Source organism: Balaenoptera physalus, assembly GCF_965194825.1.
Source record: "Balaenoptera physalus genome assembly, chromosome: 3".
Lineage (NCBI taxonomy): Eukaryota > Metazoa > Chordata > Mammalia > Artiodactyla > Balaenopteridae > Balaenoptera > Balaenoptera physalus.
This window is the reverse complement of record NC_138890.1, coordinates 2460799-2477697: the sequence shown is the minus strand read 5'-3', so window position 1 is coordinate 2477697 and position 16899 is coordinate 2460799. Positions and strand designations below refer to the sequence as shown.

At 50.7% G+C, this 16899-nt stretch overlaps 1 protein-coding gene across 1 annotated transcript; it reads left to right on the top strand.

Moving 5' to 3' along the window:
- The first annotated feature begins 101 nt into the window (after positions 1 to 101).
- Positions 102 to 16736, top strand: S1PR4 (sphingosine-1-phosphate receptor 4). Its single transcript, XM_082456991.1, has 2 exons — positions 102 to 1242; positions 9756 to 16736. The coding sequence occupies exon 2, from the start codon at positions 9839 to 9841 to the stop codon at positions 10994 to 10996; it is 1158 nt and encodes a 385-aa protein (XP_082313117.1). The 5' UTR covers positions 102 to 1242; positions 9756 to 9838; the 3' UTR covers positions 10997 to 16736.
- Positions 16737 to 16899: the final 163 nt, after the last annotated feature.

Sequence of the window (16899 nt, the reverse complement as noted above, 5' to 3'; positions counted from 1 at the left end):
GACCTTTGATTTCTTAGGGGCGTCCTGTTTAACAACCAACCCCCTGCCCCGCGCGGTCCCATTTCAGGTCGTCTGTCCCGGGCAGGGTAGCAACATGGCAAAGGAAGGAAAAAGTTCTACTTGCTGTCCATCCACTTGTGTAGGGCATGGTACACAGAGCTATGTGGGACTGCGTGCACTTTGAGCCAGGAAGTGGAGTTCAACCTCTCTCCCTGGCCCCGGGGACATGTGAGCTGACCTTCTGTTGCTACTCACCCAAAATTCCAGCAGAAGCCACCACCTATCCCTGATGGAGATGATGGTGACTCCACTTACCCCAGATCCTGGTCTCCCACCATCCTCAGGGCAGGCCCATGTAGCACAAACCCCATCACCCCCATTTTACAGATGGGGAAACCGAGGCACAGAAAACTGAATAATTTGACTAAGGCTAAACACCTGGGTGGTGGCCAAGCCAAGATTCTATTACTCATTCAAGAGGTTTTTTGTTTTGTTTTACTTTGTAAAAAATAAACTTTAATTTTTAGAATAGTCTTAGGTTTATAGAAAAATTGCGAATACAGAGGGTTGCCTTATGAAACCACACCTGATTTCCTGTATTATTAATATATTAATATGGTACTTTTTTTTTTCCATTAATGAACCAATATTGACCCATTATTAACTGAAGTCCAACAAATTTCCTTTTTTCCCCTAATGTCCTTTTTCTGTCCTGGGACCCCACCCAGGTTCCCACACGACATTTCATCATCACGTCTCCTTAGGCTCTTCTGGGCTGTGATGGTTTCTCAGACTTACCTCGTTTTTGATGACCTTAACAGTTTTGAGGAGTGCTGGTCAGCTATCCTTTTACTTTCCCAGGGCTGCTGTAACGAAGTACCACAGACAGAGGGGCTTAAAACCACGCAGATGTATTCTCTCACAGTTCTGGAGGCAAAGTCTGAGAGTAAAGTGTCAGCAGGGCCATGCTCCCTCCAGAGGCTCTAGGGGAAAGTCCTTCCTGCCTTTTCTAGCTTCTGGTGGCTCTGTGTATCCCTGGCTTGTGGCTGCATCCCTCCCGTCTCTGCCTGTGTCTTCACATGGCCATCTCCTCTTGTGTGTGTCTGTGTCCAAATTTTCTTTTTACAGAGACACCAGTTACTCTGAATTAGGCCCGCCCAAATGACCTCATCCTAACTTGATTCTATCTGCAATGATGCCATTTCCAAAGAAGGCCACGTTCCCAGCTACGTCTCCTAAAAGGTATTTTGTCAAACATCCCTTGGTTGAGTTTCGTTTGATGTTTTTCTCATGGTTAGTTGAGGTTTAGATTTTAGGTCGGAGGAGCACAGAGGTGAAGAAGGTTTTTGTCCCATTATATCAAGAGTACATGCCGTCAACATGACCTTGGTCCCCTGAGTTAGGCACCCAATTCTTATTTATTTATTTACGCTGCATTGGGTCTTCGTTGCTGCACGTGGGCTTTCTTGAGTTGCGGCGCACAGGCTTCTTAATCACGGTGGCTTCTCTTGTTGCGGAGCACGAGCTCTAGGTGCGCGGGCTCAGTAGTTGTGGCACATGGGCTCGGTAGTTGTGGCTCGCGGGCTCTAGAGCGCAGGCTCAGTAGTTGTGGCGCACAGGCTTAGTTGCTCTGTGGCATGTGGGATCTTCCCAGACCAGGGCTCGAACCCATGTTCCCTGCATTGGCAGGTGGATTCGTAACCACTGCGCCACCAGGGAAGTCCCTGGTTACTTTCATTATCCCTGATATCATACCATTTCATCCACATCCTTCTAATATACAAAGACTCCCTTCTAAAAAGGATAACCATAATGCAACATTATCACATCTAAAAAAGTTAGCAATGATCCTTGGATATTTAATATCCAGTCAGTATCCAGATTTCCCCATGTGTCTTGTAAACGTCTTTTCTAAAGCTCCCCCCCAACCCCCCCCGCCCCCCCTCCCTGCTGCGCTGCACGGCTTGCAGCTTTGGGGATCTTAGTTCCTCCACCAGGGGTTGAACCCGGACCCTCGGCAGTGAGAGAGTGGAGTCCTGACCGCTGGACTGCCAGGGAATTCCCTAAAGCTTTTCATTTTATAATAATTTTAGATTTACAGAAAAGTTGCAGCAATAGTGCAGAGTTCCTGAACATCGTCCACCCACGTTCCTCTGATGTGAACCTCTTAGATAACCATGCTACAAGCCAGGTTATCAAAGCCGGGGAATTAACATCAACCATCATCCTATTACCTAACCTCTAGACTCTCCTGTCCTTTTTCTGGGCCAGGATTCCACATTGCATCTCCTGTCTTTGTCTCCTTGGTGATGGCTCGTCAGCCTTTGTCTGTCATGACCTGTTTAAGGAGTTCTGCCCAGGGGACTTCCCTGGTGGCGCAGTGGTTAAGAATCCGCCTGCCAGTGCAGGGGACATGGGTTCGAGCTCTGGTCCGGGAAGATCCCACATGCCACGGAGCAACTAAGCCCGTGCGCCACAGCTACTGAGCCTGCGCTCTAGAGCCCACGAGCCACAACTACTGAGCCCGTGTGCCACAACTACTGAAGCCTGCGCGCCTAGAGCTCGTGCTCCGCAACAAGAGAAGCCACTGCAATGAGAAGCCCACGCACTGCAACGAAGAGTAGCCCCTGCTCGCCACAACTAGAGAAAGCCTGCGCGCAGCAACGAAGACCCAACGCAGCCAAAAATAAATAAATAAATAGATAAATTTATAAAATTAAAAAAAAAAAAAAGAGTTCTGGCCGGTTATTTTATAGAACGTCCCGCAATTTGGGCTTGTCTGATGTTTGCTCATGATGTGATTAATGGCATGCATTTTGGGCAAGAACGCCGCAGGGTCCCTCTTAGTGCATCAGCCGGGTGGGCCCATGATGGCAAAATGTCTCATCGCTGACGATGAAACGTCATACGTGTTTTTTCCGCAGGTGGTTCCTTTGAGTCAGGACCCAAACAAAGCCCACACGTGGCATTTGGTTGCTGTATCTCTAAGTCTCTTTTCACCTATAACCATCACCCAGCCTTTTTTCTTTGCCATTTATTTGTTGAAGAAACCAGGTCGTTTATCTGGTAGAGTTTACCGGCCTCCTGATTGGGTGGGTTGCTTCCCCGGTGTGGATTAATGGGCTCCTCTGTCCCCTGTAATCCCTGTGAATTGATCGACCTAGAAACATGAGCGGACTTCCTAGATGGTGTGAGCTCCACCTGACAACATATCTAGTTTGTTTTCTCTCTGTATCTCTGTGTCTCCCTGTCTTTGTCTCTCTCTCCATGAGATATGTAACAACATTAACACCCAGTTGGTTCCCTCCCCCACCTCGTTAAAATTGACCAGTGGGTTCAGGTGGCACAAGTCTGATTCATTTACTGCGAAATTTCCCCATGATCCTCTCTCATAATGGTCTTAGTGGCCACTGGTGATCATTGCTTACATATATCATTAGGGGTTGCAAAAATGGTGACTTTGAACACTTTCATTTCTTCTGCATTTATTGTCTGGAATTTTTCTGTTAAAAAACCCAGCTCAAGCAAAAGAACTGAAAGCAGGGTCTGAAAGAGATATTTGTACACCCGTGTTCACAGCAGCATTATTCGCAATAGCCAAGAGGCGGAAGCAACCCGTGTCCATTGAGAGATGGATGGATAAACAAATATGGTTCACCCATACAGCAGAATATGATTCAGCCTTAAAGTGGAAGGAAATTCTGACACACACTACAACATGCATGAACTTTGGGACCTTATGCTCAGTGAAATAAGTCAGACACAGAAGGACAAGTACTGTCTGATTCCACTCACAGGAGGTCCCTAGAGGAGTCACATCCACAGAGACAGGAAGTAGATGGTGGGGGCCAGGGGCTGGGGGAGGGCTGGGGAGTCAGGGTTTCATGGGGACAGAGTTTCAGTTTGGGAAGATGAGAAAGTTCTGGAGATGGATGGTGGGGATGGTTGCACAGCAATGTGAATGTATTTTTTTTAGATTAATTTATTTTTGACCGTGTTGGGTCTTCGCTGCTGTGCATGGGCTTTCTTTAGTTGCAGCGAGTGGGGGCTACTCTTTGTTGCGGTGCGCGGGCTTCTCATTGCGGTGGCTTAGGCGCACGGGCTTCAGTAGTTGTGGCGCACGGGCTCAGTAGTTGTGGCTCGTGGGCTCTAGAGCGCAGGCTCAGTAGTGGTGGCCCATGTGGGATCTGCCTGGACCAGGGATCGAACCCGTGGCCTCTGCATTGGCAGGCGGATTCTTAACCACTGCGCCACCAGGGAAGCCCCAATGTGAATGTATTTAATGCCACTTAACTGTGCACTTAAAAATGGTTAAAATGGTAATTTAATGTCACATGTAATTTACCACAATTTAAAGCAATTTAAAAAATGGAGTATGATTAAAAAAACATCTTTCCCCTATCAAGTAATTGGTTACCCAGAAGTAAAGGCTGTGCAGGAAAGACAGGGTAAATGCCTGATTCTTGACTTTTCTTTAGCAGTTTTCAAAATAATTTGTTACTTCCTCAATATCCACAAAAGATCACCAGAGAGTTTTTTTTTTTTCTCTTTTGTGTCACTATGAACTCATGGATGTAACATCTGATGTGTTTCTATCCATCGAATATCTTATTCTTCTCTTATGCCCACATTGTTTCATCTTTGGCCAGTGGAAACCTCTTTGAGTTGGCCCCTAAGTCCTTTTGATGTGACCAGTGGCCTTAAGGCCCTCATAGTTCTGGGGACTCCCCTGGCAGCCCAGTGGTTAAGACTCTGCATTTCCAATGCAGGGGGCATGAGTTCCATCCCTGGTTGGGGAACTAAGATTCCACATGCTGCGTGGTGCAGCCAAAAAAAAAAAAAAAAAAAAAAAAAGAGCTCATAGTTCTGGCACAGCATGATGCTTTCTACTCATTCCATACTTCACAGCCCCAGCCCTGGACCCGGCCATTTCTCCAAGGAGCCCTGCTTCCTTTTAACGGGAGATGGTATTTAGAGACCATAATCTGACCACAAAGTTAGGAAATCCACATTTTCTTCACTCATCTTTTGACTTTGAAAATATTTCATACCTACAGAAGTTGCAAGACGATGACAATGAACTCCCATAGACACTTCCTCTAGGTCAGGGGTCACTATCTGCTCTAAGCCTGTTTTCGTAAATAAAGCTTTATTGGCACATGGCCAGGCCCATTCATTTACACATGGTCTGGGGCAGCTTTCCCCGATGACAACAGTCATTGTGACAGAGACTGTCTGCCTCTCAATGCCAAAAATATTTACTATTTGGCTCTTTGCAGAAAAAGTCTGCAGACCCCTGAGCTAGATGCTCCCACAGTTAACCTTTTGCTTTATATTTCTCTATAAACATAATCTAAAAGTATACAATCTATTCCATAAAGAATATACACATTTTTTATTCTTTTTCTCAATTTTTTTCTAAGTAATTTGAAAGTGGGCAACATCATGCAACTTGACTCCAAAAAAACAAAAAAACAAACAAAAAAACCAAATGTATTTCCTGCAAACAAACACCTCCTGTTATGTAACCAGAAGGTGTTGGTCAAATTCAGGAAATCTAGCACTGACACAATAATAGTATTTAATATACAGCCCATATGAAAATTTCAACCGTTGTCCCAATATTGTCTTTTATAGCAGCTCCCCCCTCCCCCCTCCCCCAGTGTTGTATTCAGTTGGGGATCACTCATTGCATGTAGTTTCATATATCTCTGATCTCCTTTCTTCTGAGACAGCTTTAGGCTTTTTTTGTTGTTGTTGTCTCTTATGACCTTTTACGACCTTGACTCTTTCCAAGAGACCAGGCCAATTATTCTGTGGGATGTCCCTCAGTGTGGGTTTGTCTGATGGTTCCCACGATCAGATGCAGGTGACCCACGTTTGGCAGGAATATCCTAGAAGTGATGTGTCCTTCTCAGTGCCTTGTATCAGGAGGCCCAGGAGGCCCATGAGGCCCATTTCTTTACCCCATTCCCAGTGTGTTTACTTGGTGTCTTGGTTAAGCTGCTATTCACCAGGTTTCTAAGTAAGGCATTTTCCCCTTTGTAACTGATAAATCATCTGTAGGAAAATACTTTGAGAGTATGTAAATATCCTGCTCCCCAACAAACTTCCACCTAATTACTTTAGCATCCACTGATGAATCCTGCTTGGATCAATTATTGCTGGGATGGTTACCAAATGGTGATTTTTTTAAACTCTGTTATTGAGGCAGTGCCTGGGAGTGGGATTGCTGGATCATACGGAATGGTCATTCTTTTTTTTTTCCTAATTGTTTTTAAAAATACACATAACATAAAACGAACCGTGTTGTACATTTCAGAGGTATGGCTGAATGAATACATTCGTCATTTTGCAACTGTCACCACCATCCATCTGCAGAACTCTTTTCACCTTGTAAAACTGAAACTCTGTCCTCATTGAACCCTAACTCTGAATCCTCCACCCCTTTCCCTGCCCCTGGCACCCACCATCCTACTTTCTGTGTGATTTTTTTAAAAAAATATTTATTTATTTATTTTATTTTTGGCTGTGTTGGGTCCTCGTTGCTGTGCGCGGGCTTTCTTTAGTTGCAGTGAGTGGGGGCTTCTCTTTGTTGCGGAGCACAGGCTCTAGAGTGCAGGCTTCAGTAGTCGTGGCCCACGGGCTTAGTTGCTCCGCGGCATGTGGTATCTTCCTGGACCAGGGCTCGAACCCGTGTCCTCTGCACTGGCAGGCTGATTCTTAACCACTGCGCCACCAGGGAAGCCCCATGTCTGTGTGATTTTAAGATTGTTCATTGTTGATGCTCAAATTGTCTCAGGTTTGGCCAGCCTGTGTTTCTCCCATGGGTCCCCATCCTTCTCGGAGCCCTTCCTTACTCTCTGGTGCATCAAGACATTCCAGGCTCACCTTGTATGCTTTCTGCCCCATCCCTGGAATCAGCCGTTTCTCCCTAGAGTCCTGGATGCCTTTTTTTTTTTTTTTTAGGGCATGATATTTAGAAGCCAAGATCTGGGTGCTAGGTGTGCTCGTTCCTATTGGGTTATCTCAGTGGATGGAGTTAGGAAATTGATTTGTGTTTAAATATCAAGTCCACATGGATACTTTAATCCCATTTCATCCCTGTGGGGTTCTTCTATTTCATCTTTGCACCTTCTTTCTCCCCCAGGGAACACCTGATTCCTAATAATATCAACACACTTGCTACTTGGCCACATTTGCTACTTCACTCAGTCCCACAGTACACGATAGTTTCAGAATCACTACATCTATGCCACTCCCAAAAACAAATGTACTGAACCGAGTTTAAATTTTTTTTTGCAGTTCCCTTTGCCTTTAGAGTGAGTAGTGTGTCCAAAAGTTGCATAAGTTGGTTCTTTTCTATTTCTGTGAGGTTATGTTTTTCATTTGACATATCGTTCAGTTCATTTGTTTTCTATTTATAGTCCATCTTAAAGCTTCTGTCCTCCATCGTTGTTGATTTAAATTTTTGTTGAATATAGAAAGCATTAACAGTTTAAAAACTATACAAAGAGGAAAACACAAAGGGTGTCATCCCCTCCTCTCTTCAATTTCAATCCCATCCACTCCTGTAGATAACCAATTTGATTGGTTCTTGGTTTATCTTTCCTTTTGCAAAAACAAGATATGTGGATATTTTACTCCCCCCTTCTTTATTATACAAAAGGTAACATACTACATATACTCTTGTACTTCCCCTCAACTTAACAATACATCCTGGAAATCCGCTCAAATACATCCTGGAAATCCCCCATTCCGCTCACAGAGATCACCCTCATTCTTTTTCATGGCTGCGTAGTACTCCACTGTGAAGTGCAGTGTAATGCATCAGCCTCTCTCCTGTGTACAGACATCTGGGTTGCTTCTAATATTTTACACTTACAAATGACGATGAATAACCTTCTGCATACTCACATGTGTATCGTTAAAGCTGTGTTTTCAGGACAGATTTCTAGAAGGGGGACTGCTCTTCTGTAGCATGGGGATAATCGTAAGATTAAATAAGGTATAATGCACATATGGCCTTTCACCCAGGCAGCAGGTACTTCATGGCAGAAGGTCACCACTGTTGGACAGCTTGGCCTCAAATTAGCCAAACTCTGCTCTCTCATAGCATTTTAGTCTAGTTCTCAATTTGCTCTCCCAGCCTGGGGTCAGGGGCTCAACTGGGGTTGGGGTTTAGTCGGGGTTGGGGCTCCACTAGAGTTGGGACTCAGCTTGGCATTGGGGCTCAGCTTGGGGTCAGGGTTCAGTTCAGGGTCAAATCTCAGCCAGGGTGAGGGGTCAGGGTTGGAGTCAGGCTATGGTCATGGGCTCAGCCAAGGTCAGGATTCAGCCTGGGATCAGGGCTCAGTCCAGGATCAGGGCTCAGTCTAGGACCAGGGCTCAGTCCAAGGTCAGGACTCAGCCTGGGATCAGGGCTCAGCTGGGGTTGGGGGTCAGCCTGGGTCAGGGATCAGAGTTGGGGTCAGCCTATGGTCACAGGTTCGGCCAAGGTCAGGGTTCAGCCTGGGATCAGGGCTCAGTCCAGGGTCCAGGCTCAGAACATGCCGTGTGTCTCTCTGTGAATGTGCCTGGGTCAGGTGGTCCCTCGTGAGGCCAGGACTGGGTCTCGGGTGCTCATCCCCTCCCCCCTCCCCCCAGCTGCCTGCACAGCCCCTCCTCTCACAATCCCCCCCTTCAGATCCGTTTCTGCTTGGTCACCTCCAGTGACGAGATGCTGCTACTTCCCAGGGCGCCCCTCCCTCTGAGCTTCCCTGTAACTGTCCTGCTGCAGAGCTGAGCAATGAACTCAGGGTTCAGGTGCTGGGCGGGGGCCACAGTCCCTGGGCTGTCCTCAGCCCCTGTGTCCTGCCCACCCGCCACTCATGGGGGACACCAGAGCCCCTCAGACACCTGTGTCTCCCCCCTCAGACACTGGCCAGGGCCGTGCCTCCCCCCCTCAGGCCCCCCAAACATCACTCCACACATAATCCCCGACTTCCTCTCCCGACCTGGTGCCCACACGCCTCCGTCCTCACTCTTCTCTGGTTGAGTCAGTGTGAGCCGGGTCAGGATGGCTGTGCGGTGGCGGTGGGGTGAGCGCCCCACTTCTGTGAGCCCCTCCCCCTCCAGAGGTGAGGTGCTGCCCCGGGTGGCGGTCCCCAGCAGCTCTGCTCCTAGCAAAGCAGCTCAGGGGGCAGGAGAGGCAACGGAAAACCTGGGGAGAGAGGGTCTCGCCACGGAGGCCCCGGGTGAACGTGTGGGTGCGTGGGATTCACCTCCCGGCTGTGTGCTCTTCCGCGGGACCCGGGACGGACACAGCCTCTCCAGGCCTCGGTTTCCCCTTCTGTGGACTGCGTGGTCCTGGCCCTGTCGTGAGGCTAAAACGGGGTGCATCTGCGCTACCGATGAGGAAGCTGGTGGTGCTCCTGTGCGTGCGGCCACTTGACGCACACTTATTAAGCACCTACTGTGCGCCAGGCGGGCTTGGAGCAGCTGGGGAGCCGGTGACGGAACAGCGGGTCCCGCAGGGAGTAGCTCATGGGGGCGGGGAAGTCGTCCAGCCCGGGTGTCACGGGGGAACAGGTTTCCCCCCCGGGACGGGGCGCCGACCCCACCCGCGATGAGGCACCGCGGTCTCGCAGCAGGCAGCAGCCGCAGCGCCCTCCGGGAGTCCGGCTGGGAAGCGACCGTTGGGATGCCCCTCCCCGTCCCGGCCTCACCCTCACCCTGGGGGTACCTTGAACATAACAGGAAATTTCAAATAACAGGAAACCAAGACCGGGCAAGGCGAGCGGCTCCACCCTGCCTGGGGCGAACCACCCCGGGCCTCAGTCTGCCCCCGGGGACCGCGATGAACGCCACGGGGGCCCCGATCGAGGCCCCCGAGTCCTGCCAGCTGCTGGCGGCCGTCGGGCACAGCCGGCTCATCGTCCTGCATTACAACCACTCCGGCCGGCTGGCGGGGCGGGGCGGGCCCGAGGAGGTCGGCCTGGGGGTGCTGCGCGGGCTCTTCGTGGCCGTGAGCTGCCTGGTGGTGCTGGAGAACCTGCTGGTGCTGGTGGCCATCGCCAGCCGCATGCGCTCCCGCCGCTGGGTCTATTACTGCCTGGTGAACATCACGCTCAGCGACCTGCTCACGGGCGCCGCGTACCTGGCCAACGTGCTGCTGTCCGGGGCGCACACCTTCCGCCTGGCGCCGGCCCAGTGGTTCCTGCGCGAGGGCCTGCTCTTCATGGCGCTGGCCGCCTCCACCTTCAGCTTGCTCTTCACGGCGGGCGAGCGCTTCGCCACCATGGTGCGGCCGGTGGCTGAGAACGGGGCCACCAAGAGGGGCCGCGTGTGCAGCTTCATCGGACTCTGCTGGCTGCTGGCAGCCCTGCTGGGCCTGCTGCCTCTGCTCGGATGGAACTGCGTCTGCGCCTTCCAGCGCTGCTCCAGCCTGCTCCCGCTCTACTCCAAGGGCTACATCCTCTTCTGCGTGGTGGTCTTCGCCTGCATCCTGGCCACCATCATGGTGCTCTACGGGGCCATCTTCCGAGTGGTGCGCTCCAACGGGCAGAAGGCCCTGTGCACCCCGGCCCGCCGCAAGGCTCAGCGGCTGCTCAAGACGGTGCTCATGATCCTGGTGGCCTTCGTGGTGTGCTGGGGCCCGCTCTTCGGCCTGCTGCTGGCCGACATCTTTGGCTCCAACGTCTGGGCTCAGGAGTACCTGCGGGGCATGGACTGGATCCTGGCGCTGGCCGTGCTCAACTCCGCGGTCAACCCGGTCATCTACTCCTTCCGCAGCCGGGAGGTGTGCCGGGCCGTGCTGGGCTTCCTCTGCTGTGCGTGTCTCCGGTTGGGACTCCGAGGGCCTGGGGACTGCCTGGCCCGGGCCGCCGAGGCCCAATCCGTCGCCTCCACCACCGACAGCTCGCTGAGGCCGAGGGACAGCTTTCGGGGCTCCCGCTCGCACAGCTTCCGGATGCGGGAGCCCTTGTCCAGTATCTCCAGCGTGCGGAGCGTCTGAGCCCACGGTTGGGGCAGTGGTCCAGCTGCCGGGTGCACGTCCGGGCGCGCAGGGATGCAGCAGCAGGCAGCCTGGATGGAGAGGAAGGAACAGGGCAGCCGGGGGCGTGCGTCCCAGGGCCCTGCGGTCCTCCCCGAAGCCTCCTGAGGCTGCTGACGCCGAGTGGATTTCCCACGGTCTCCGTGGAGCAGGAGGCAACAGGAGAAACAGAGAGCGCGCTGGAACGGGGATGAATGGGTTTGCTGTGTACGCCGCCCCCCTCCTGTGAGATTCTGAGGAAATCCCAGCCCCACACTGGGCCTCAGTGGGGCTCCCAGGCTGCCAGGGCTAGGCTGGGTAGGGGGGTGTCTGTGCCCTGGCAACGCGAGAGCTCAATGATGGGATGAGATGCTGCAGCCCCTTATTCACATGTGGCATCAGGGTGATGGGATGAGGGCTGTGGGTCTGCTGGAGCTGTGCCTGCAGCATAGGGAAGGCCATGACACCCGCCCCTTCCTGTTCACTTCCCCTTTCCCTGCCCTATCTCTCATCTTGGGTCCTGGGCGGCCTCCTTCCCCCACCTCTGGCCTCTGCATCTCTTGGGACTCAGTCTGGAGACCAGCAGAGGGGGAGCCGACTGGCCCTCCTGACCTCGGGGAAATCTCACCCACTTCTCCCTTTAGCACTAACTGCCTCTTCCTTCCCCGTCTGTAAAATGGGCCTATAGCAGACGGAACCCACCGCAGGAGGCGGTCGTTACTCGCTCAGTGTTTTTGCCATGGCACGTGGCATCAGTGTGTTGACAAAACATTCAGCGATGGTGGAAATGTTCTACATCTGTGCTGCCAATATGGGACCCCCATGTGGCTACTGAGCCCTCGATAAGTGGCCTGTGCGACTGAAGACTGAACTTGGAATTCCTTTGCATTTAAACAGTCCACAGGACTTGCGGCACTGGTATGGGACAGCGCCACAGGGGTACCCCCTCGGGATGTAGCCACCTTTGGCTGGTAGAAAGTTCTCTTTCTCCATCTTCCTAGCCAAGACAGTGCCCGCAGGTCTTTCTGCCTCCGCCTTGCCAAGTTCTTGGGTCAGCATCCCGTCTGCCACTCTGGATGGGATAGCTCCGTTCTGAGCCTCCGTTTCTCCCCTGCAGGATGGGGGATGCGGCGATGGGAAACTGTTTACTGCGCTGTTTCAATAAAGCAGCCATTAGCCACACGTGGGTATGTAAAATTAATTAAAATGAATTTTTAAAATTCAGTTTCTCGGTGCATTTCTCGGAGCTGCCGTATCAAAGTATCACAGACTGAGGGGCTTAAACAACAGGAATGCATTCTTTCATGACTTCCCTGGTGGTCCAGTTGTTAAGACTCCGCGCTTCCACTGCAGGGGCACAAGTTTGATCCCTGGTCAGGGAACTAAGATCCTGCATGCTGAGCGGTGCGGTCAAAAAAAAAAAGAAAAAAGAAAAGAAATTTATCCTCTCATGGTTCTGGAGGCTGGAAGTCTGAGATCAAGGTGCCAACAGGTTTGGTTCGTTCTGAGCCCTCTCTCCTAGATTCTGGGGATTTGCTGGCAATCTTTGGCATCCCTTGGTTTGTAGACTCCATCTTCACATGGGGTCTCCCTGCGTGCACGTCTGTGTGCAAATTTTCCCTTTTTATAAGGACACCAGTCCTAATCCAGGTGGATTAGGGCCACCCTATTCCAGTGTGACTCAGCTTAACTAATTACACCTATAACCATCCTATTTCCTAATAAGGTCCTATTCTGAGGTCCTGGGGGTTAGGATTTCAAGACATGAATTTTGGAGACACAATTCAACCCATACCACTTGATCACACTAGCCACATTTCAAGTGCTTGATGGGACATGGGACTTGTGGCTACTGTTTTGGACAGTGTAGACACAGAGCATGTCCATCATCACAGAAAGTTCTGTTGGACAGGACTGGAAAACGTTCCAAGCATGTATAAGCTGGGATACTTCTTACATTTTCCTGATTCCTGGTCCATGTGTGTTTATTTGGGACAGTGGCAGGCAGGGTGAGGTCTCGGTGGAATTTGATGTGAGTGGAGCCTGGGCCTCCTTGAAGCTCTCAGCCTGCGTCCTGGGCCTGTGTGAGCGGGTCCTGTGGCCCCTCTGCCCTGTGGGGTGTCACACTTTGCTTTGACTGAGCTGCACTATTTGCTGCTCCCTCCCATCTGGGGTCTTTGCACCTGCCTTTGTTGTCCCCAGTAGAGTGGCCTGCCTGGCACGTGCCCTGCCCATCCTTCAGGTCTCAGCTTTAGCATCACCTCCTCCAGGAAGTCTCCCTGATTTCTCCTCCTCAGCCTTCTTCTGGGCTCCCACACCTGCCTGTGCAACTCCATTATAGATCCAATCGCGCCTGGTTACACATCCACCTTCTCCCCTGGACTTTGAGCTCCATAAGAGTGGAGGTAGGCCTCCCTGGTGGCACAGTGGTTGAGAATCTGCCTGCTAATGCAGGGGACACGGGTTCGAGCCCTGGTCTGGGAAGATCCCACATGCCACGGAAAAACTAGGCCCGTGAGCCACAACTACTGTGCCTGCGCATCTGGAGCCTGTGCTCCGCAACAAGAGAGGCCGCGATAGTGAAGAGGCCCGCGCACCGCGATTAAGAGTGGCCTCCGCTTGCTGCAACTAGGGAAAGCCCTCGCACAGAAACGAAGACCCAACACAGCCAAAAATAAATAAATAAATAAAAGATTACTATTAAAAAAAAAAAAAAAGAGTGGAGGTAGTGACAGTGTTTGGGCCACAGCTATGTCCCCGGCACCCAGCACAGGACCCAGCAGATAGTAGGTGCTCCATGACCTAGAGTGTTGGGAGAACTAATCCTAGCATCATGCCTTCCACTGAGCCTGGGAAACCTCTTCCCCTCCTTACTCCCCACCCCCACCTTCCTCCCTGACTACGATGAAACTGTCCCCATGAATCCTGGCTTCTGCTCTTAGGTGGCTCAGGTGTCTGTAACCCATTACCGTTCCCCAGCTCTGCCACTCACCATGGGCTTCAGTTTCCTCATCTGTAAAATGAGGATATTGATATCCCCTGCCCTCCTGGGATGTTGATAAGGCAAGGAATATAAAGGCCCTCAAACTTATGTGTCTGATTTTGTAATAGGGAAGAACAAATCTGACTCCTTTTTAGACCTGTTCCTTTTACTTTAACCTTTGTGCCCTGTTGCCTGTGCTTAGTCATGGTGGCCTTGTACCTTTTGTACAAGAATGTTGCCTATGGCCTGAAATATACAGGTGAGCCTATTCTCAAGGCTCCGACATTTAAGAGTCCATTCACATAGAGGTAAAATGTTTCAGAATAGGGAATAACATTTGTTTTGTTGGAGGTTTACAGGAACATCCTGACCTGACCTGCACAGCTGCAAGAACAAAGGATTCCAACACCAAGAAGTTTGCAACAACTAACCACCTCCCTCTCTCATTTGCCTTTAAAAGTGCTTTGCTGAAACCCTTTGGGGAGTCGGGGTTTATGGGGCATGAGACACTGGTCTCCTTGCATGGCCCTGCAATAAACCTTTCTCTGCTCCAAACTCCAACTTTTGGTTTGTTTGTCCTCACTGTGCATTGGGCACACGAACTTGCGTTTGGCAACATTTTTAAATGCCTTATGTATCACTCAACGTTATCCTAGTCACCTTTGTACTAACTCATTTAATCCTTGGAAAATCTCCAGGAGGCAGGTACCATCATTAACTCCATTTTATAGATGGAGAAATTAAGACCCAGAGAGGTTAGGTAGCTTATGCAAGGTCACACAACTGGGAAGAGGCAGAGCTGGGATTCAAACCCAGACAGGTGACTTTTTTTATTTTTTCGGGATCTTAGGTCCCTGACCAGGGATCAAACCCACGCCCCCTGCAGTGGAAGCGTGGAGTCTTAACCCCTGGACTGCCAGGGAAGTCCCCACAGGTGACTTCTGGATCCCTGTCTGTTACTGCCTCTTTGATGAATGAATGAATAAATGAATGAAAGAATGAATACCAGTTCCTTCTCTCCTTGGAAAACTCGAATGAATGTTCCATTTCATTCTATGGGCTGCCCCAAGGTTTCATCTCCACAAAGCAGGATTAGTTGAACCTCCCCATTTTACAGACAGAAAAACCAAGGCTCAGGAGAGGAGGCAGAATGGGCAGCCCTAAGGTCCAAGCCTTGTTATCTGAGCCAAGTTCAGGGCTCTTTCTTGCTTTGTCTCTAGGTGAGTGTGCGTGTCTTGCCTGTTCATAGCCTGGCCTGGAAGAGTGGGGGTAGATGGAGAAGCAGGTAATAAACATTTGCTGATGAAGATCACGTGGGCCAGAATTTCTCAGTCTTTTCCCTGCCCTGCCAAGCCACTCCTGACTCCTCATGCCTAGGACCTGCCTGGGGAATGGCTGGAAGCAAGGGACACAGCTGGAAGGAAGGGGCTGGTGTGTTGGGGTTTTCATGACTCATTCATTCATTCACTCAACAACTGTGTGTCAGGCTCTATTCTGGGCAATGGGGTTGCAGCTATAAACAACCTGGTACCTGCCCGCGGAAAGCTCACAATTTGCTGGGTGTGACGAACATCAAACTAAGAAATGTCCAACATCATTTCAGTAAGGAACTAGCCATGCAGAAAGTGGGAGGGGGCCCGTGAGTGTTTTGCAGGAACAGCGGATGCAGCAGCTCTGAGGCTGCACGAGCTTTGTGCGTTCTCATAATACCAACACTTATTGAGTGCTTCATGTATGCCTCATCATTTCCAAGTGCATTCACGTGGATTATCTTATTGAATCCTCACACACCCCTGGGGAGCCGGGGAAGAGTGTTAGATTACTTATCATCATATTTGGCAGCTGAGGAAATGGAGGCTCAGAGAGGTGAAGCGACTTGCCCAAGGTCACACAGCTGGGAAGTGGAGGAGCTGGGACTTGAACCCATGCTGTTAATCAACACAACTGCCACCTTTCACTTGGGACAGAAGAGAGGCCCACTTCCCTAGGCAACGGTATCAGAACCTGGGGGCCAGGGCCATGTGCTCTGCACCCTCTGGCCTCAGTCTTCCCATCTGTACAAGGGAGTGTGAGTTACTGATGCCCCTTAAGGCCCCTGGCCCAGAGACAATTGGGTTCTCAGGGGGCCAGATTAGAAAATACAAACTTAAGACACCCAGTAAAATTTGAATTTCTGATGAACGAATAATTTTTTTTACTGAGTATGTCCCAAATATAAATACGCCTAAGTATAAATGTATCACCAACCCCGGCACAACACCAAGCTGCAGACTACAAGTCCCAAAATCCATTGCGACATCCCTTTAGGAACCTTCTGTCATGATTTCTTGATTCTTCTTTCATTCTTTTATCCAAAAATTATATAAACCACCCACTGTGTGCCAGGCCTTGTGTTAAGTTCTGAGGAATACATCAGTGCAAAAAACAGACACAAGTCTTTGCCCTCATGGTGTTAACATCTATATTTCTTGGGAGTCTTAAGTGATTTTTCCCGGACTTCTGCCAGGAAGACTTCAGCTCCCATGAACCCTTGTGCTTGTTCAATGAGACTACAATTCCCAGGAGACCTAGCGCATCAGGCCGGCCCCTCTCTTCCTTATTCCCAACTTTCCTCCGGGTCGCAAGGTCACGTCTTGCACAACCCCCTGCATCCCTCCACCTTCTACCACAGCAAAGACAGGGTCTCAGTAAGTTCCGCCGATTATAGTTTTTTTTTTTTAAGTCTCCGTTTTTTCTGACTTGGGGTTTATGTGAAACCTTACTCAAACGGTCCACCACAGCTTCCTCTTTCGGGGAGTAACAGAATGGGCCTACAACTCCCAGGTGGCTCCGCGCGCGCCGGGAGGACTACAACTCCCAGCAGGCAGCGCGGCGGGCGAGCGGCCCTCGGCGGTGCCCGCAG

What these genes read in the sequence shown, in the direction of transcription:
- S1PR4 (XM_082456991.1), top strand. Translation starts at nt 9,839, where the DNA reads ATGAACGCCACGGGGGCCCCGATCGAGGCCCCCGAGTCCTGCCAGCTG.